The sequence below is a fragment of the Coturnix japonica genome, chromosome 4, assembly GCF_001577835.2.
Source record: "Coturnix japonica isolate 7356 chromosome 4, Coturnix japonica 2.1, whole genome shotgun sequence".
Lineage (NCBI taxonomy): Eukaryota > Metazoa > Chordata > Aves > Galliformes > Phasianidae > Coturnix > Coturnix japonica.
In genome coordinates this window covers 34,332,392-34,354,767 of record NC_029519.1, presented here as the reverse complement: position 1 = coordinate 34,354,767, position 22,376 = coordinate 34,332,392, and the positions used below count along the sequence as shown (strand labels likewise).

General features: G+C 41.6%; 1 protein-coding gene across 1 annotated transcript in view; it reads right to left on the bottom strand.

Moving 5' to 3' along the window:
* Positions 1 to 20,428: 20,428 nt before the first annotated feature.
* PPA2 (inorganic pyrophosphatase 2) overlaps positions 20,429 to 22,376 on the bottom strand; it is a 33,158-nt gene continuing 31,210 nt past the window's right edge. Inside the window, exons 11-12 of the mRNA XM_015861451.1 lie at positions 21,581 to 21,620; positions 20,429 to 20,604 (exon numbers count right to left, since the gene is read on the bottom strand). Coding sequence (XP_015716937.1) covers positions 20,570 to 20,604; positions 21,581 to 21,620 — 75 coding nt within the window. The 3' untranslated portion in view covers positions 20,429 to 20,569. The remainder of the gene's footprint in view (positions 20,605 to 21,580; positions 21,621 to 22,376) is intronic.

Genomic DNA, 22,376 nt, shown 5'->3' with positions numbered 1-22,376 from the left:
CTGCCGCCCCCAGCACATTTGTTTTGCATGACAGCTCTTCAGCCCCAGTTTAAAGCACCCAGACTATGTTCCATCTCTGTTGAAGAATCTCTGTGGCAGGATACTAAAAGGGCCCGTATAAGGAAGAATTTTAAAGCTTGTCTGCTCTGCAAGAATTTAAGTGTCTTGTTATTGGCAACCCCGAATAATCTCCCCTCCAAACGCTGCTGTGCTGTTAGCACTCCCCATACCAGAAGCATGCCTTCTGTCAGAGGGCTGCAGTTTGCAGGCATCTACCCTCCCAGCTTCCAGTTTCTTCAGATGAAAATAACTGCTCTTTTGCACCAAAGCACACAAATATCTCTGGTACAGGATGTAAAAAAGAGCAGTCCATTTCCACACTGATCCATGCTTCCAAGGTACCCTCAGGAAAGCTGCACAAGTTCCCCAGCTGGGCTGTTCCAGGCATGAAAGAGACTGAGACTGTCACACAACACAGACCAGCCCCACTGAAGACACCAACCTTTCTTCTGCCCAGAACCCCAGGAAGAAATACCAGCCAGTCCAACAGCAACACATCAGGAACTCACCTGCATCAGGACCACAACCACTATGAGGAGGTGTTCCTCTCCCACAGGACAACCAAAAGCACATGGAAAATGCTCTCCTGTTTCACATTTATATACATAATGTGCTGCGGAACTACTCACGTACATAACTAAGTACCCACATAGCTGATGTTTGAGCAGTTGAGAATATCAGAAGCCATTTTCTTCCTGGAAGAAGTCCACTGCCTGTCAGTACTCACCAGCTACACGTGGCTATTAGATTTTCCTGCAGGTAGATCTCCACAGCATAATTTATGAACTTTCACACAAGGAAAACCACTGCCCCCTTTCAGAAGAGGTTCCATGTTATACCCTGTGCTGATAAGAACAAACCAAAGATAAATGCTATTCGATGCCTGTCCGTTTGCCACTGAAGCGGGGACTAAGCAGCGAGCAGACACTGACTGAACCAAGGAAGGCCCTGCTGCTAGAAACATGCCAGACAGTATCTGATCAATCAGTTACAGATAAGGAAAGACGTTATACATTACATGTGACCCCTTGCCACCGAGACTGGAAGGATCTTCTGCCCACCAAAGTTGCAAACGTTTTCCAAAAAGACAACCAGGTTCCATTTGCGAAGTACAGTCACTGCTTTTAAACTACAGCAGACAGCGATGGAAGCCTTCAGTACAAAAGGTGGAGGATAGAGTCCAACAGATCCCCATGCTGGAGGAATGAGAGCACTCCTGCCACTCAATTTAAATTACAATAATATATTGGCTGGACCAGAGGACTACACCTAAGGGGAAGCATGACTTTGTAGTAAGCTCCACTGCCTGCTCTCATTTCTGCTTATGGATGTGATCTTAATGTTAAAGAGCACATGAAAGACAGAACTCAGTGACAGTGCTTGACCCCAGCCTCCCTCTTCACAGGCAGGCACCTTCCCTACTAGGCTCTCCCCTCCTCCAACTAAGCGTTAAAAGTGGCCAAAGCAAAGACGTGATGCTCATCGAAGCTCAGTTCTCTTTAACAATGAGCATATTCTGATCACAACTTGGGCACAGGAACACTGTTTTGGGGTCAGGTCACACTTCTTTATGAGCCAGGCAGTGGGAATCCTATTCTGAGCAATCCAGAGCAAGAATGAAAGCAAAATGCAGTTGTCTGTAGATGTCACAGAGATATATCACCTGCAGGGGCAAGTGAACAGAGAACACACAGACAGCAGTTACAGACTTGAGCATCTAACTCTGCTTAGAACCTGCTTAAGGTACCTTGTTTTGTTACCGAGTTTCTAGGTCACAGTTCCCTTGCACCAGTCTGCTCCAAACCAGACAGGAAGGTTGTAACAGCAAACACATCAACAGTTTAGGAGTTTGGATGCTGCAGTAACAGGGCCTGAAGTGAGTAGCTTGAACTGAAAGAGCTCAGTTGCTTTTTCCTGCTTCAGCCAACGTCCTTCTTTCCTGCTTTACTCATCCAGCCCTTATGAGATAAGCCCTGTTTGAACGCTTGGCTTTTCTGCTTCTTTCCGTTAGAGAACCTTTCCATTGCCAATGGAGTTTATAAAAGAAAAAAGGGAGGCAGAAAAGAAAGAGACAGCTTTCTATAAAACCTTGCAGTTCATCTAGCCCATCTCAAAGCAGGTACAGACAAGAATAGCTGCTCAGCGTGCATGGAAAATTGTTTTACTAAATGTGGAAGGAAAAGCATTGATTTAATCTCATGGACACGAGAAGTCAAAATTGCACAGTTGCCATTAGTGCTCTTGCTGCTGTGAAGTCTGAAAGGACTGGAATGGCCACTCAGAGGACAACAGAAAGGCAACGAAGGAAGCCAAAATTACTCTTCTGAATTTCCTCTCTCTGCTGCTGTAATTGGGCACCCCAAGGTATTCTCTTCTCAGCCACAATAGTGAGCAGTCAAATCTGTCGCTGCATACATAGTAGGCAGCAGAGAACTGACAACCAGGGCAACTTTTTCCATTGATTTTTCATAACATGATCAATAAAGTATTTCATTATGACCCACACAATCCTATTTGCATCATCAGAAGACAAGAAAGATGCTGTCATGTCTACAGCAGTTGTTGCTGTTTTTTAATAAAACCCCCAGAGATGTAACTCTGCTGACTGCTTTTTTCCCTCCCCCACTAGAGACCCATATAAAATGACTTTTTTCTTGATTCCAATCATATCACATCAGGTATTGGATGGCTAAAACAACAACAACAAAAACCTCGCGCTGGTCAGAAGTCAGTGCTTTCTGCTCCGAGACTCTCTCTCATCTGTCAGGGGTGAGGTAGTTTGAAGCGAAGATACTTAAATTCTTTTCCTTTAGTTCACTTCCTTGAGTGTGAAAAGCAAATCCCCACTCTTTTCATTCCCCCCGCACCATCACTAGGATCTGAGAGAGAAAGAGTGAAGCAGTATCTCAAAGTTAATAAAAAGTACGTGGCCACACATGCTACAAGGTTTTGGAGCAAGTTTTTCCAATTGCACAGCTTGAAACCTTTTAAAGCCACCTGATGATTAGAATATAGACACTCCAGCTTCTTTTAATGTCACCCATTAGCCATGCACCACTCAGCTAGCCACTTTGAAAGGCTGGAGTGCACACCAGCTGTAGATCAGACTACACAAACACCTACTTCAATACTTACTAAAATATCTCCTTTCCCACCCCCTCCCCTGCAGCAATTACAGATTTACAAACACATAGCGTGTTTACACAGTTTGTGAGTGCTTCCAAAATAGTCTACGGCACACCACAAAACCTGAAATATAGGTGTTATAGATACACTGAGGCAGTTTATGAGATGCACAGTTTTTCCTATAAGCAGAACCTTGCTGATGAGGCCCAGCTCAGAATACAAGAGCTATTTAACAGCGCTGCACTGAACCTCTCACCCTTCCATGATGCCACAACCCCTCAGAGTACAGAACAGCCATGGAGGTGTAAGAAATAATGACAAAAGTACTTCCAACTATTTGTTAGAAGTAATGCAGTAATCAAGCAATTTTGGCTGAACTCCAGCCTGGCCAAATGCACTTTTTACTCCAAGATGCACACAAGCTACACGAGATGGTGCTTCTTGTTGAGTAACTACTAACAATTGGAGTAAGGCATAGCCTGGTAAACTCTGAACATACCATACGAGACAGAGAAAAGACTGGCTGGAGAAAGGAGCGTGTTTTGTGACATTCAATCTCCTCCTTAAAAGAAGAAGAAGACAAAAAAAAACCCACAAAAAAACAAGTTGTGAATATCTGCATAATCCTGGCCTAATGCAGAAGGGGGAAAGAGGGAAGGCCAGAGAGGAGAGGGATTGCAACACTTCCTTGTTGCTGGTAGGATTTTACAGGCAATGGTTGCAACACTGAAGGAAGTCAGGTCAAGACAAAGGGATCAGGGTAATCTACTGAGGGCCAGGTTTCCCACTGGCAATGGAGGCCTCTACCTGATAGTCTCTGCAAGCAGGGACCTGAATGTAAACCCTACACGGAAAAAGCTACTGACAGAACATGCTCTTGGAACGGAGCACGGGCACTCAGGTGTCAAGTGAATTCACAGCAACACAGGAACATCCCACCTGATTTTGCAGCCACACAATCAATCACAACAATCACAAAAATCACAACAATGTGATTTTTGATCTTCTGAAAGTGTTGCGAACCACATCTATGGTCTCATCCTTCCTATCCCCGCCCACCCATCCAAACCTCTTCCTGTCTTCACAGCAACTCAGTTACCAGCTTGCCATGTCTAGGAAGAAAATTGTTGAAACCCGTATAGAAATTAACATAAATGTTATGGGAATAGAAGCTGGGAATAGAAATGGCCCCTCTGTCTTGTGAAGAGAAGCACAAAAAGAGGAACACTGAAGACCTTCACTTGTGCTGCCTGCAGAAGCAAGTGGATGAGCAACACATCAGTCAAGCCAGCTCCAAGTGCTCCCATGAGGGAGCCACACCCAAAGTGCTGGGTTTTCCATTTGATTTTAAGGCACCTTGGAAATTAGAAAGTAAGAAAGGAGCCGGGGATGACTAATTCCCTCAGGCTGGAAGACGGCACGATGACTGTATCACTAATAAAAACAAATTATAGCCAGGAAGTCTAGGGAAAGAGATACAGTGCTTTAACGTAACAAGCAAACAGGAGGTGAGGAAAGCCCAGAAGCAAATGCCAGTACACAGAAGTCACTCTCGCCCCTTTTACTGTCTTTTTCAATAAGACAGGTACAGCCGTGTAACCAAAAGAGACATCTTGTCAAACAGCCTGACTCACTCTGGTTACAGTCAGCATGCAAGTTTATCTATTTGGTTGGTAAACAGTAAGCTGTCTAACTAGCCTATGACCATCTAGTTCTTCCACCTGCCCCATGCCAGCCTTGCACATTAACAGGTTGGCCCCCACCGAGGTGCAGAGCCAGGCTACCTCAGAAAATAAGCACTCCTAAGGCTCCATCCAGCACAGCTTTGGAGCCTTGTCTTACTTGGAACTCTTACACTTCGAACACAGCTTGCTGCTTATCAGCTACAGGTAGAGGCTTCACACTGCAAAGTAAACACTTGCCAGCTCCACAGGAAAAAAGCAAAAGCTACAGGTTTCTTGCTTTGATGCACAAAAAGCTTTAGCAACACGAGTAAACAGAGAGGAATGTCAGTAACAGCCCATTAATAAACCAATTCACACTTCCTAGCTGGAACTCAGCCTCTTAAAATTAGTGAAGTCTAGTTGAAGCCTAAAACATTTCCAGATGCAGGCAGTTTCTCCTTCACTTAAAGTCTCAGATTTCTTTTTTAACCCAGGATAAAACAGTTTCGTTCTTCTCAACAAGGAGTTTTACCTACTTGCTAAGGACCCAAGCCATTAACCCAGTTTAGAAATCCAGCCCCCAGGCTCAACTGTACATCTGCATCCAAAATGTGTTAATTGTTGCACTAACACAACAGCCCCATCAATGGTATGTTATGAATCCAGACGATCTGTGAGCTGTGAGAGCATTTACTCGTAGCCTGAGAACTGTACAGTGCAGGAACAGGCAGCACACATCAAGACAATTCTGTTTCCACTAACACCACACAGGTCCTTTACTTTCTCATGGCATGTCTCAAGAACCCTATTTGCAGCCTTTACTTTCATTCTCCTGCCACATAAAAACGTAACACGCCCCATATCACATCTCATCTACGGCTCTGGTTATGGAACACCTTCAGGTTGGGAGCCAGGGACGTGAGATTAAAGACACCTTCCTCTCTCTCAGGTTATTTTATCACAGGTGGAGCACTCAAACAGCACGCACATTTATACCACAGGATGCAGCAGCACAACCCAGAGTGCTTTTTCCATTTTCAACTGGATTACTTTCATTTAGACATTTATTTTTAGTAGTACCACAGCAGCCACCTTTGAGATGGCCATGGAGAACTACAGTCCTGTTAAATCCTGCCTGATCAGTCATGCAACAGATAAACCAGCACATACTCTGAGCAGCAAACACAATGGGAGTGGAGGGGGAGGGAGGAAAAGGCAACAAAAAGACAGCTGTTAGTTTCCTCAAGCATACACTTAAACTCCTGCACTTTGAGATTTCTTGCCAGTTAAGTCTCTTAATGTTTTCCAGACCTGTTGGTAGTTCAGCCATCCCCTTCTTAATACCTTTACCTCAGCTGATCTGAGATCATTACAAACTCAGCAATGTATTCTAAATTACCTGACTTTCATTAAAAAAAAAGCACGAAATCAAACTTACCTCATTAACTTATATTTCCCTGAAGTCTGTTAAATCTACCTTCAAAAGAGTCCTTCTCTCCTTTGCCTTTGTTTTATAACCTAACATCAGAGACAGCTGGCCTCTGCAGCCCAACAGGGGCACTCTGGGAAGGGAAAGCCCTACACCTGTGGAAAGCAGCCCCCACCCTAATAGGAATTAGTGCCAGTCCCACCCACCCTGCTCAGCTGTGTGTGCCCTCAGCCAGTGTAACAGAGCAGGCCCTCAGGTGAATGCTCCACTACCAAGTGCAGCAGTATAGTACTGCACACCACATCAAAGCCTGAGTGGTGTCATTTGGATGACTCTGATTTCTACCTACAAACTGAAATACGGCGCCCTTAAAAAATTCTGTCTCGCAAGTGCACCAATTTACCTTAAAAAAAGTAGAAATGACAGAACCTGCTTTTGCATTCCTTCTGGCTAATTGGATAGAACTGGGTGGGGAGGAAGGGAACCCTTCCCACTGGTTTGGTTGCTTTCTTTGCAATGCTGTAATTTAGATTTTCTCTGACACCACAGAACCAGACCTTCCCTTGCTCAATAGCAAACTCCCATTTCTACAGTCCAGGCAGTTTCTGTAGCTCTGCAGCAGGCTGTCTGAGATTTCTGTCTTGGGCACAGAAGCATAATTAGGCTAATTATGAGAGAGAAAAGATAACAGATACAGAAGTTCTTTTCCCTAATCAGCTCTGGGTCAAAGCTCTACCTGTATCTAACAAGGAAATAATCTATTAATGAACCCACATCAGGAACCAGCATAGCCACAGCAGTGGAAACGTGGAAAGCTATAATTTGCAGCAATTGCAGTTTTGCTTTTTAGGGTGTGTGTGGGGGGGGGGGGGAAAGAAACCTTTGCACAGACTGAAATGATGACTGCCAGGTGCACTGAGAGCAGCCTGCAGTGCAGGTGGGACACGGGGTCTGGCGTTATGTTAGCTCCTTCAATTCTGTCCATTACAACTGTCAAAATTATACATGCATTGGGGGTGGGGAGGAAGCTAAGGCATATTCAATATGCACTCTGCTGCAGGGAAGGTTTTGGAAGAAAGTAATATAAAACGTACTTTTCCCCTGCAAAGGGGAACACACTGCTCTTGAGAACACTGTGGTGTTAATGCACCCTAAGGAACAATCTATTAATCCGTGCACCCAGGTTTTCTGCACAGCAGGACTACACAGAAACACTTAACAATTTTAGATTCAACATTTTGCAGCAGAAGCACCAGCTGTGTGTTAAGCAAGAAGGTTCCTCATGCAAAGTACAGGAAAGGGCTTGAAGCTTCAGATCCATGCCAAACAGCTCCATGCGTGGTGAGCTGCCCTGCGTCCCACTTTACTGTGATGAAGGCAGCATCTTTACTGCACAGCATGGCCAGAGGAAGTAACCGTTTCCTTGCCCTTCTGTGGCGGTTAGAGCACTCATTCAGAATGTGGGAATTAGACATAGCTCCCTGTCTATTTGCTGGGACCCAGATCCATTTGTTCCGCTTTACAGGGGTTGAATTTCCACTGAAACAGAAGGCCTGAAAACTCTAACATAGGTCAAACAGACCAGTGTGCTAAAGGACAGCTTAGAAAGCTGCCTGAACCGAGGGCAGCAGGGAGAGCAGCCTATGGTTCAGGTGAGGATGACATGCCATGCCACATTACCCTGAAAAGCATATTCTGAGTATGCCAATAGCAGAACAAGAGCATCTGGGAAATTGTGAAAAACAACAGTCTACACCATCAGATGGTTCAGTGCTTCAAATAGGGGGCCAGGAGAGACAGCAGCTCTTGTGTACCATAATCAGACTCACTGGAATGGTGCCCAAATGCACTGCTTCTCAACTGAGAAATAAATAAATCAAAGGACTACCTGCTCCTATTGGAAACCAAATGAACAATATCGAAGACTATGCTTTATGGCTGAGCAGCAACCCAGGATTGTAGCCTGAGAAACACTGATGTTATGAAGGTTCTTCAGCTACTGCCATCATTTTTAAAGACTTCATTTCCAAATGTAATGGGGAACAGCTATTTTCAAAGCAAAGCTCCTATCTTATATTAAGAAAAGTCTGACAACCTCACGTCAAAGACAGAGGTCAGAGCTGTTTTGTTCATGATCACATTTAACAGTTCAGGGTCAGATAATGAAAGCATTCAATGCAATGGAAGTATAAAATTCAGTTGTGGGAAGAGGGAGAACTAGCTTACACTCTAAACGGGATAAACCAGCTCACACAGGTTTACATGAAACACCCTAAATAACAATGGCAACACTGTGTGGCGAAGCACTGAACCATCAGAGCACGAGATCAAATTGCTGCTGGATAATCAGCAAGTCTATGAGACAGATGGTAGTTATCTTCAGAGAGCTGGTAGTCCCCTACTAATTCTTTAAGGTGCCTCATGCCCTTACATCCCAATTTTCTTTATAAACATTTGCACTGTGGAAAGGATGGTTGAGGGGTGGGACAAGCATGACAGAAAATCAAATCCCTTTTTAAACTGCATCTTTTTTTTGGCTATGGCTATCACGCTACTCTCCATGTATACAAGCTGGTGCGAAGCACTACTCTCCTGCCAACTCACTTCCTTTGGACTGATGTCTCCACTTCTCATATCATCTTCCAGATGTCCATCCCATGCAGTCAGCCAGCAGAAATGGCTTTAGCTGCTGTACACGTGAAAGTATACACATCACCCTGAAATTACTGTTGCTACATACAGAATTTGAACACAGTTACAGTGCATAGGCTTTCTGGTCTAAATAGATCTGGCAGTTCCACCTCAAAATCTTCATGTTCTTTTATTTCTGTAACGCAGTAACAATTCAGTCACAGCTCTGATCTCAAATTATTCTCAAAATGACACTGTAAAAGTCCATTTTTATTTATCCCAGCAATTACAGATCACAGCTTCCAGCTTTTGGGGTAGTTTGAAAGACACCAAAAACCTGGGCACTATCAGAGCTAAGGTTCTGTTGTTATGTGAAAGCAGGAAAAAAAAAGGGGGGGGGGGGGGGAAATAACTATTAACCTTAAAAATCTGAACATGAAAGGTCAGCGTTCTTTTTCAAGTAACATATGTTATTTCCTGCCTTTTTATTTGTGACTGAAATTATTCTTGTGTTGATAATGTAGGAGTCAGAAGGCAATCTGCACGCTTGCAACTACGTTGACCGCACAAAGCAGATTTTAATCTAAACAATAAGCATATTCAAGCCAGAAATAGATATGTTAGCCTCCCAGTAAAGGAAGCCTGCAGGATATTCTCAGAGCAAGGTTTTACAGGATTGGTTCCAGTGATAATGAAAACACTCCTTTATTATTCACAACAAAAAACACCAAATCAACCAACCAAAAAAAACCTAGCAATTGCAACCATGAAATGTGTGGAAGTCCTACCATTTATGTATGCCACCAGTTACTGGGGCTTTTTAAACTGGCTACAAGCCACATGCACAACGAAGCAGAGAACCCAAAATGTGTCTCTCTGCATACCCCTCTGTCGTTACTGCATTTCCCCTGCCCTGTTTCCTGAAGAACAGGCCACAATCATCTTTGGCCTTCTTTGGCCATTTCTGATCCTCTCCAATGCTGGCACGCCCTGACTATCTTTTCCTTTGTCTTCCCACGCTTCTTCAGAGCAGGCCCAGCAAGGTTATAGAAATGATGATCACAGGAGGTCAGATGAGGATGTAAGAGAAGGTGAGATCAGAAAAAAGAAGAGGCCAGAAATGACAAAAGAAGAGAAAGTCACAGGTCAAAGATGGTCAGACAACATGGGGAAAAGTGTTGTGGGTCAGAGAGGAGGTCAGAGAAGAGGTCAGCCCTATTAGTAAGAACTTTATTTGCCTAATTCAGTTAAGTATTTTTCAGTGCTGATAATTATTACAGAAAAAGCAATAAAATTTAAAGTAGCATTATTAGGCAGTCACTTGCATTGCAAGGGGGAGAAAGGTGAAAAGCATTCAGCTTTAAAAAGGAGAAATGTCTTCAAAGTAGGTCAGTTCCAAACATCAGCTCATTTGTGGCTCCTATAATTCACGAACCCTAACAAAGCACTTAGACTTCTGCAATTTTAATATTTCCATTTTTGATATTGTTAGCTAAAAATCTTGACAAGCCACTGTGCAGGTAATAAATTGAGAAGTTGAGGTTTGCTGTTGCAGGAAAAGCAGTGAGCACGGCTGTTCAACATGCTCAAGAGAAGATTATTTCCTATGACAGGTCAGAATGGAGGATTTTCTTGCTGTTGTTTAATACCTCCAACAGCTGAAAAAACAGCCGCTTAGTCTGAATGCTTCAAAATTCCCCAGTGGAGAAGTAACATTTGTTTTAGAGTTCAAGACGAAGAAGTTGCAAAGCTCTCAACCAACTTGTCCAGGATCTCTCAAACGTATATAATCCCACTACTCTTCTACCTTTTGAAAAAATAGCAGAGGAGGCATGTTATAACAGCACCATGAAATAACCTAGGCTGCTTTATGTATCTTCAGCACACGGTACTAAAGCCTTGGAATATTTCCAGAACAGCAGAGAAGTTTTACGTTGCCAGCAGTGCAGCCTCTCTTACCTCTTCTGCCTTTTGCCAGAAGCAGTCCAGGCCACCCTTGAAGTGGTAAAGCAACAGAGCCTGCCCTGCTGCCAGCACAGCCTCACCATCCACTCAGGACACCCTCTGCCTTGTAGAAGACGGATTCATTTATTTTGTATCTGCATTCTGGCCTCTAATACATAACTTTGCTCTTTCCTTAGTTAACTGAATGAACTGAAACAAGGCTGAAGTCCCAAATGACTCCATTCACATACTTTCTCCAGGAGTTGCTTCATCACCACATCCGACCATAGGCACCTCTCCCATTGTTTTCAGTGAAGCCAAAGGATTACAGCAACAGAACTAAATTAGCCACCTCCATGTCTGCTTTCCCTCCTCTACCTGTTTTGTCCAATTTCTTTTGGACTGCGTTTTGAGAAAGCAAATATTGGGTCTGATTCAGCACTTGTGCTGATAATGAGATAAGAAACGCCACCACTGGCTTGCTGTATCTTATCAGGAACAATTCCTTGTAGAGGCAGCATTCACGTATGGCACTGTAGAACAAGCAGGCTTGAGAGCGTAATTCACTGGCTTCCCTTCAGCTAGGTCAGGTTGTCCCAAACTATGATATGCAAAGTGATGTGTACTAAAACCAGTGCTGCCTACAGTTGTTTCTCTGGAGGAAATGGGGACAGTAGCTACTGCCCAGGCAACTGAATGCTTCTTTCTGAGACTGCTGCTGCCCCAGGCCCATCACCTCATTTCTGTGTGTGAAAAAGTCAATGCTGATGATGGAAATTAGTAACGTCCAAGCATTTACTCGCCTGCACTAGGATTCTTTGTGCTTTGTCCCCTAAGCTTGGGTTTTCACAGAACAAGGGTGTTTTGTGACACAAGAAGGGATTTCACTGTTCTCAGCATCCCAGTACAAGACACAGTGCCACAGACCCTACTGTGCCACATGACAGTGGGTGCCAGCAGTCCCTGCCTTTGCCTTCCCATGAGTAGTCTTACTGAAGTAATCGAATCACTGAGTCAGTGAGGATGTGAATATTATGACCATGCAGCTGTACTCAAGTCATCTGACTACCTCATAATGTTAACTAGAAAGCTGATCTGGATGAAACTGTAATTTCTCCTTATCTTACTCCCCTCCTCTCTTCCCTCACCTCCTGTAAGTCTCCTAGAGATCCAAATGGCTTATTTCCACTCAGGGTATTGAAACATCTGTCACAAACTGATAAGAAAGCAAACCTCAGAACATTCAACCAGGGGGAAAAAAGGGCAATGACAGTTAACTCCCATCTCCAGAACACATCCATAGGAAACAGCACACTTCCAGGAAGGCAGAGCTGACACACCACCACCACCACTTCCTCTTTCCTGTCCCCATTCCAGTGCATACAGTGAGAAGGAGAAGCTCTGTGGTTGCAGAAGAAGGCAAGAGAGCAAGTCAAGGAAGGAAAAGGAAAGGGAAGGAAGAGGACTATCAGAGAAGGCAGCTGCTTAGCTACCCTTGCTGAGTGCAGACAAAAGTGCAGGGCAGTGTGGTGGCCGCTTCTGCCCTTCTGCATGGGTTTTGGCCAAGCTCAAGCAGCACACAAGGAAGCTGCAGCCTTTTCTCTGTGCTGAACATCAGGCTCCTTATGTAGGTGTTTAACCAAGAGACACTCAAAGGTCACTAAAAGACTCAGTCTGCAATAAAGCTTGGAAGTCCTTATGATGTAAGTCCATCACTTGCCAGAACCACTAAATCACATATAGAAATCAACATCTGTATTAAGTCCTGGGGAACTGAGTTTTACAAAGCATGGCTGCACTTCAAATCTGGAATCTGCAGCGCAAGAGACAATTTCCCAACTATTTCAAGATGAAAAAAGAGAAATAAACTTAAACTTGTTTGCTTTGGACAACATTTTCATTTTGACTTAATTTTTACACTTGAGGGTATGGGGAGATACATATTTTAAGGTTTGAACTCATTCTCATTTGCCAGCATTGCCGAACCATGTTTTCCAGAAGAGTTACAAATGTGTTCACCTTCATGAATAAAATGTTGTCTGTTCTAACTCATTGTGAGGAATTAGACCAAGTCATTATGTAAAGGCCAAGAAAAACAAAAAGAACAAATCAGAAAACTATGGGAAAACCATGGGAAGCACACAACCAAATGTTAAATTCCTACAAATGTGGAAGTGCTCCTTCCGTTCTTCCTGACATTTCCAACTACTGTTTTCTTCTTGGGTCAGTGCCTGCACTGTACAGATCTTTTCTTGAACAGACACTGTAAGCAGGAAAATAACACAAGATGACTCAAGAGCTGGACGGCCTAAAAAGTGAATCAATCAAATGTTCTCATGCTCATCTTCCTTTCGGATTTGGCTGGTGCCTAGAATAAGGGGGAGAGTTGAGGCAACTACTGCATAACCCCTTTTCTAAGCATCACCACAGTCTGATCGTTTTCTCAGAATGAGAAACGAGCCACTGTGGTCCAAGTGTGTGTCACAGAGTTTTGCTGAGTGACACAGAAAAGCTGGTGGGCACATAAAATAAACATTTCATTTGCTCCCCTCCACAAGTATAAAATCAGTAGCAATGCACAAAGTAGAAAAAAGGGTCTCTCAGAAAATCTACTCGTGTCTTTCACTTCCATACAGCTTTGGAACAGCAGTTTCTGCCTTGTTTTCATCCACTTCAGCTCCTTAGCATGTATGGTCTCCTCTTGCCTTGCAGATGCACTGCAGCTCCAATACTCCCACCAACAAATCAGCACCCAGCAGAAATTAATATAAGTCCCCCACTGTCTGAACTGCCACCATCCCCAGCATCAGAAATATCAGGTCAACAAAGAGAAAACTGACTTCAGTCTCTATTACTGCCTGATCCCATGTGGCAGATCATTTTTTCTTCTGTTCCTTGGCTTTTCATTCTCAATTGCACGACCCGTCTGCTGTCTTCTTGTCTCAACAAAGAAGCAGAACTCCTCTGAGGGTAAGCCGTATTGAGTACAAAATGCACATGGGATGCAGAACTCCATCTCTGCAGAGATCACTTGCGGATGGATCACACCACGATGCTAACTCCCTGTCAGTCCTCTACAAGATCATCTGGAATGGGTCTAACTAGAATTAGCAAGTTTAAAAGGGAGAAAGGGGGGGAGGGGGGAAAAGAAAAATGGCCAATTGTTTGCCAACAAACAAACCGTAAGTGTGTCATTGAACTTCTCATTTCTCTGATCCTCAGATGGTTCTCTTTTTCAGATGGAAAGGGGAACTGTAAAAAGAAAGTCTTTTCTGATGCTAGTTTGGAAAGAGGATAAAAGATTTTCAGATGAACATCCAAGGTTTAAGGCTGTCACAAGGGGATTTCTTGAAGGCTGAATGCTCATGCAAAGTCTCAGCTTCATGTTCATGTCCTATCACTAGCTGTGACTCCGCTAGAAAAGGGAATCACCTGTTCATTACCATTCAATCCTGCACTGCAGTCCCAGTTCTGACACTGTCTATAAACAGACCATTTCCCCTGTCTGCAACACAGCTAAAGAGATGTCCCTCACTAACCGTCCATGCCACGCCTTGCTCGGTTACCACTTCCTCAAACCTGCTGACTTGAAACATCTGGTTATCCCTCCATCAGACATTTCAATCAAAATGTCCTTGGCTCACTTATTCAATCAGACCAATAAATCTTTGCAAGCCTGATCTGAGAGGTGAAAACCTCATGAGGCGTTTGCTACCATTATATGCCATACATCCACAGTCTCTGGGGAAATTCACTTCAACGCCTCATGTTACTTGTAAAATCTCTCTTCTAGAACTGCTGCTTAATTTAATGTAGCTAAATAGCACACTGTCGAAGGAAAACACACAGCATTTTCTAATCTCTTGACAGAAGAGAGAGAGTATGGAATAAAACCATGGAAATGCTTATCTTCCTATCCTTCCCTTTCAATGGTCTCAGGTCCAGCTGAAATGCCTCTTGAAACCCAATCCAGCCAGTACAGGACTCAACACAGCAACGAGAGCAAAACTTCCAATGAGGACAGATATGTCTGAACATGTTTGAAAAATGAAAAAGCAAGAGATCATTCAATTGATTATCACAGCTGTTTTTTGCTGATAATACCATAATCCTCTTAATATAGTTGTAATCAAGTTTAACTTGGCTCCACATCTTTAAATGTAAATATTCTGTGGCTGCTGGCATTAAACATGTTAACACTTAAGCATATGATTAAAACACCACATTTTTACTGAAACAAACATCATCAAATTGAATTAAAAACCAAATACCAGAATTCCTTATTAATGCAAAGCTACTAACAAATACGGTTTGTTATTGTGCCTGTACAAACAACTCAACTTAAATGGCTACAGTCCCATCACACAAATACTTTTAGTCACCCTGCTGACGGGTGCCTAAAGCATATGCCTACTTGAGAGGTCAGGATAATATGCCTCTAGCATATGCTTTCATCAGCATGACAGGATTGGAAGTAAACAGAAAGACTGGCCTCTATAGGTCTGTATTATACACACAGGTTTCTCCAGGTAACAACGAATTTTAACCTCCTACCCTTGGCACCGGGTACAAGGTGACAGTCCTCCATCAACGGCCTTAAGTGTTTTGCATTAATGCAGGGTAGGTCAGTAATCTCCAAATGCCAGCTCAAAACAGTTTGCAAAAACAATCAAGGAATATTAGTTTAACTCACAGAAGGGAGTAATTCTTCACAGTTTGGCTGCACATTAGAGAAATATATCTTGACTGGCCTCATTCATGGAAGCTCTAGGACTGAGCTGCCAGGACACAATAGGCAGTTTTTTGTCCAGTGAAAAGTCCTTCCTCAAGGTGAGTTGTGCTTTTATGTACTTCTCTCTCTTTTGTGAATACAAGGCTTAATTTTCTGGTGCTTAGACAAAAAAACATTAATATATAGCACTGTAGATTTAGTGTCCTAGTATACTATGTTTTTAATATTTAAGGTATGCTAATTCTATCTGTTAAACTTTAGTCCTGCTTAAGTAACTGTTTTGTGTCACAAACAGCCACCACCGCTCCAAATAATACACCATTTCATCAGACAATAGCACCATGCTATTATATCACACAGTCTGAGAGGTCAGGATAAGCCTCAGAGAAATTAATCTCTCCCACATGTAAGATACTGTCCCTGGTTAACCCACCAAGGTTTGGGCTCCTCAAGTTCCCTCAACAGCACAGCAGGAACAGCATTTAGTTCTTCTCCCACCTTTTCTCTGTATTTTCTACTTAGAGTATTATCTCTTCGAAATGCTACATGTATGTGAAGTACCGACTATAATCATCTCTGATCACAATTACCAGTTCTAGTAGATATAGAAAATGGTTATGGCTACTTTTTGTTACTCATATTCTGAAAAAGAGCATATTTTAAATCAAGAAAAATAGCCTCCTATTTTTATAAGGAAGTTTCTGAGTACTCCCTGTCTTTGGATGAGTCAGAAGCCTTCAGTACAACATTGCTTCAGAATGAAACCTTCAAAAATGAGGGTTTTTTTTAATAGGAAAAGTTGCAATTTAAAATTTACATGCAAGATTCAGAGAGCAAAAACTGATCATCATGGAAGAAGAATGAAAATGAGTCAGCTACTTCTATTCACTACGTAAGCAATCATCAGAAATAGTTTTTGCTGAACTTATTTTGATTAAATCTATATTTAGAAAGGGACCAGACTTTTAAAGTCAAAAGAAGAAAATGCTGAGGTTTTAAGAACTGTTGCACATACGTTCATTAACTGCTGCATTTAGCTCGATCTCTTCCTGGTAAAGAACACTTCACCCCTCCCCCCTCCCTTTGCTTTTTTCCCTTCTCTCAAAAAATAACTTTTGTTTTCACATGAGATCACAAGACCACTCAGTGAAAATATCACATGCAGTGTAACTTGCATACATTACACTTTCAGACCTTAAGCACATTGGTATGATTCAAATTAGCTGTACTACGTACGCAATAAAGAGCTTGCATGTCACAGAAACATCATTATGGTATTTTTAAGAATTGTGTCACTTCTTCCAAGAAGCATGAATTGAAAATAGACGTGTAAGGTTAATTTGCATTTCAGTTAGTGGTCCCACAAACTATTCCAGCTCAAGAAAGACTTAGCTGTCTAAGTCTGCACATCAAGAGAGCTACTTTTATAAAGCAGAATATCAGAATAGGAAAATAACAACTGTATATAATTTGCAGTTCTGATGAACTGTTCTGTTCCACAGAAACATGAAGCCCAAATTGTTTCTTGCATTAGCATAACAGATGCCATTTTCTCTTCCCCATTTGGGTCCCTCCATTCTGCTCTTGTTCTCTCACTTTCACTACCAACTATTACTTTTTCATGTGCATTTTACAATGAACCTTGCTTAGCTACTCTGCTCTTACCCCATCTGCTTTTCTCTTGCAAGATTCCCCTTCCACACACTCTCAGCGACAGAAACTTGCTTTGACTGGATTCCAGAACTCCTTGTCTGAATGCTTAGAAGCTTTGTGCTACCAACCTATGTGATTAGAGAGACATCTGTTAGTAATAAGGCTTCCTTGGTGTTTAAAGTTTTCAAGAAACTAATGCCCACAACATTACTGTAATATAAACAAATACCATCCCCCTTTATAGCCAGAGAGAGAAGTTTATGTGATTTATCTGAGACCTAAAGCCATCCAAATAAAACACTAGGAATTCTTAAATACTCGATTCCCAAATTATCACATTAAAGGTGTATGTAATCCAGTTAAAAAAAAACAGTAATGAGAGGTAAAAAGCAAGGTTCATTGAACAGCCCTGATAGTGGAACTCTGTCCTAACCTGATTGTGCCTTCTCTCTCACCTCAGCTCTCCAGAGAATGCAGGTTGCCAAATGCTGCTCTGCTAGATGTGATTTCTTACCATACAGCAGGATTTCTAAATAGCAAGCACTAACAGGATATTTTCACTTCGACTTTTAAACCAGCTTTGCCCCCAGGCCTCCTATGATTTAAAGTTAAAATGTTCAGAACTCCCAGGTGGTCACACATTACATTTTGAAATTGGCTTTTCTGTGCTCCAGACACACCACACATAGGCCATTAGAGGACTTAAAAGACCTGCTTAAGAATTGTGCCTAGCCTCCTACAGAATTCAGAAGACCAAGATGCCACTTTACACCTTGAACTTTCCCCACCACTGATGCTCTTTTCACTCTTAGGATAATTACACCATCAAACAACCCAGGCAGATGAGCCTGACCAGCAAAAACCACATCTTCATCAAGTCCTTCAGGAACTGTCAGCATAGCGAATCTTCTCACTGCAAACAAAGCGGAATATGCCCCACAATTTCCTAGGCATTGGTAGGAATTACTCTCAGTCTTGGAGGACTGTTAGGTCTGCGTTTGGTAAAAAATGTGACCACTTGGAGATTAAATTTTCCTATTCATTTTGCAGGTAGCATAAAGACTATGGTCTTTTCAAGCCCAAAAGATACACTAAGGAAAAGTGGTACCTGACGTTAATCTTCAAATTCCAACCCAGGTTTCTGACAATGGATAGATTTCTACTCTTTGACATATTCAAATTTTGAAATAGAAAATGTTCATTATAAAAATACACACAAAACTTCAGATGGTATAATGGGAGTAGATAGCAGACAGATACACAGGGTAGAAAAACCAGCTGTGTAACATCCTGATGTCCCCTGATATATGCAACAACAAAAGAGGTAATGCATCAATAAAAGGTAACTGCATTTACTCTCTTTGCCATGAAGGAGAAGCTGAAGAGACCATTCAGTTATCTACTAGCACACAAACCTGGGACCTTCAGGTTTGAACATATTTTCATTTCTGGAAAAAAAAACAACCCATATTTTCCAAGCAAGCATTAATACACATACAGAAGCAAACAACAGGAAGGAATATGATGGAACAAGCAAATCTTGCCATATTAAGCATATATATATAATTATATATATATTATATACTCTTATTCGCAGACGTTTTCTCTACAGCTACTTCAGAACATTTCATTACTGAATCCTACATCAGTAACATTTGGTACATTTCTGAGGTGAGGTTACACCTAACTGTATGTCCTCCTATTCCACTTGGGATAGAAGGAAAAATCTGAGAAAACATACATAAGCAGATGAAATAAGCATTTTATTGTTTTCCAATTGAAAGTACTGGACATTTCTGGCCATTTAAACTATTCATTTTCCCAAGCACTCTTTATTGTTAGTTTCTTGTACAAAGTCTAACCTGTTCTACAGATTTAATTCTGCTTAATTCCTCATCACATACCATCAATGCAGCTATAAATTGATGAGCACCACTAAAATTATTTATGGTAAGAAAATGAACTAACTTCTGATCTGTCACTGATAGTTCAGCATGGATAAGTTTGTAATCAATACCTGTTATTCACATGTGCAGTTTTTCATGTGATGTCTCAAAAATCAAAAGAAAACAGCAATGAGCAACACATGGGGAAAGTAATTTGATTTTCCACACTGCCCTGCATTGTCGAGCTGGCCCTAAGCACTTGGCAGGACAAGCCTCTTGGATATAACACCATATAGCTAAATACAGCAGCTGTTCTGCACTCTCGAAGAGCTCACCTGTAACCAGAATAATTCCATAGCGAAACGCAGAACATAAACCAAGACAGGACAACTTTTACTCAATTAAGGAGAAAAAAGAGGAAAAGAAAAAAGGCTGCTTTATCTGTAGGTACAGTGCTGCATGCTTAGAATTCTGAAGCATAACGAAGTATAATTAATTGGTACTGCAAAGGTACCTGTAAAAAAGGAAAAGTTCTTTGCATCTGAGATTCATGCTGCATTCCTCATACATCTTACACCTAAACCCCATATATTTAACAGTGCCATAGGCCAGACAGAACACTGCAAGTAAAAAAATACAGCAGATGTTTTCACTATGAAAAAACAAAGCTCAGTTCTATTAATCTTGTTCCACCGCACGCGGAACTATCATAAACCTCCGGGCACACACAATTCTAAAAATGGAAGCTTTCCATAAGGAAAGTCCTTCCTGTGTGATGAAACACAACGTATCAAAAACAGGATACAGTACACAGAGCACATGTGCATCCTTGTTTCAATTGTTACAGTATTCATTCGCCCTTCCTAGCTGAATTACTCAGTGCTGTTGTATTTGTTTTTTCTAAAAGCAAATCTTATCTGCCCATAAACGTGAAGCAAGCAGAGACAACTGGGCACAAAAATGAATACAACTCAGGAAACCATGCACAGTTGCATTTTAAAGAACATGGTAAACCGTTAAGCCTATTACATAAAGATTATTGTCTACTTGGAAAGGATTACCATCAGGGTGGCCAGACAAGCCCGATACCATTTAACACAGCCTTCTACACACCCATTGACTGGATTATTCCAAAATCTGGAGAGCAAAGTTGAAGCCAACTTATCCCCTATCTCATTTGACATTATATGTTATGAGTAGACCAGAACAATCCTGGAGGTCTAAGATTCAGAAACAAAGATGCAAACAAGCCCTCCTCTTCCCTTTCTCCACCCTTCACAAAGACAGACATAGAAAGGAAACGTTAATTTCACAATGTCAGAATTTATTTACATGATCAAAGGTTTACATAGTTTGAAAAGTTTTCTCAACAGGAATCCAACCATTAGTGCCTCTCTTCAAAAATGAGATGACTTAAGATTTGAAGATGTGGCTTCAGAACACTTCAATGATCACGTGGACAAAAGTACCAGGAATCAACTAAAACAAAAAATACACATCAAGAATGACATTAATTCTATACAACCAGCCTGACACAGTGAAAAAAGCAATACTCCGTTCTACCAATCATCTCCTCTCTCATGACAATACTTTTGGGCAAGCTCTATCCCTGGCCTATGTAAAGTTTGTCCTCAAAATATCCATTCACTTCAACAGTTTGCCCAAAATAATTTTGAAACAACTCTTAACATATTCACATGACCATCACTGGAAAAAAAGAAAATCAAAGATTATGCTCAGTTGTTTGTCAATGATATTAGATGCAACAATCCAGTAAGTAAAAGCTATTTATCGGCAAGCCATATAAGGGCAAATTGAATGCAACTTGCTTTCCCATGAGTACACAGATGTTACTTTGCAAACAGTTTGGAACTTGACTCAGGGCTAAGTTTCTCTTAGTGTTTCCTTCCATCTCAAAAAGTGCATGCCTTCTCTATAGCTCCTGCCAGGAGAATAATCTTTTTTTCTTAATAGTTAACAAAAATGAAAATCTAGGATTTGTTTTTATTTCTCGACTAAAAACACATGTTCTGTTAACATGAAAACTAGTCAAAAGCAAAGAGAATTCTGTCCTTAAAAATTACACTTGAGAAGTGTGGTTGTTTATCTGATTAGTTAGCTACTATGAAGAGCAACAAAAAAGTAAGGCAAAGCAACCTTTCTCTTTTAGAAAGGATAAATGTCATGCATCCGTCTTTCATGATCAAAGAGATGAAAAAATATTTAGTCTTCTCATCTTTTTACATGAACTATATTTTCATTCATCCTTAAAAGCAAGCTCCCACAAACAACTCTGAAATTCCTGTCCATGTTCTATTTAAGAGGACAAGCATCACAATCTGACAAAACCATATTTGTCACGCTCACATGGACAAAAACACCTTTTTCAACAGGTCAGAAAGTTAATTTTTAAAGCAAATGATTAATTATATGGTATTTGGGGAAAAGAATATACCTTCTGGGCAAACAGAATCTCCGCTCGCAGGCACTGGTGCCTAAAACAACAAAAAAACACTGTCAGCGTTTTGTTTGACAGATAACACACAAAGCTGTTTTACTGCTGAAGCCAAGAGGTACCAATAAATGACAGAACAGGCAAAATGATAAGTAACAGATTAATGCCATCTCTAACATGTATTTATCCTACTACACTGTCCTTGAAGATAACAGGATTTTCCATTTACATGCTACAGAAGAAAAATGCCTTTCCAATTTTGTTACCATACATCAGTACATTTCATAAGGTACATATAGGAGGTTATATGTATACACGCACACATACACAGTTCACATTACGGGCAGACAAACATTTTAAAATAAACATGTAATCATGCTCCTACATTTTGACAGAGAAGGAAGGAGTCAGTTCCGTGCAGAGTGACAAATTGTTTTAAAATATAGGTCTGTCACTCCAAGTCCATTTCGAAGCTGGATACACTCTTCAATCACGGTATTATGCAGCATGTCCTATCCTACTACTTAAGGGATGAAAGTAAAGCCAGTTTTAGCACCTTCCTCACAATAAGGATGCTGGCTACTCTTAAGGTAACAATCCTCCTCTTTCCATCATCCCTCAGCTCCTCACAAACGGGCAAGTTCTCCAGCTGTATAACTGATGTGGAAGAAACAGCATCTCAGCACAAGGAATACTGCAACATTCACTACCCCCCCACACAGGGAGTTGACAGGCTTTCCTGATTAGATCTAAATTATTCTAAACATATTAGTGAATACAATATCCAAACTCTTTT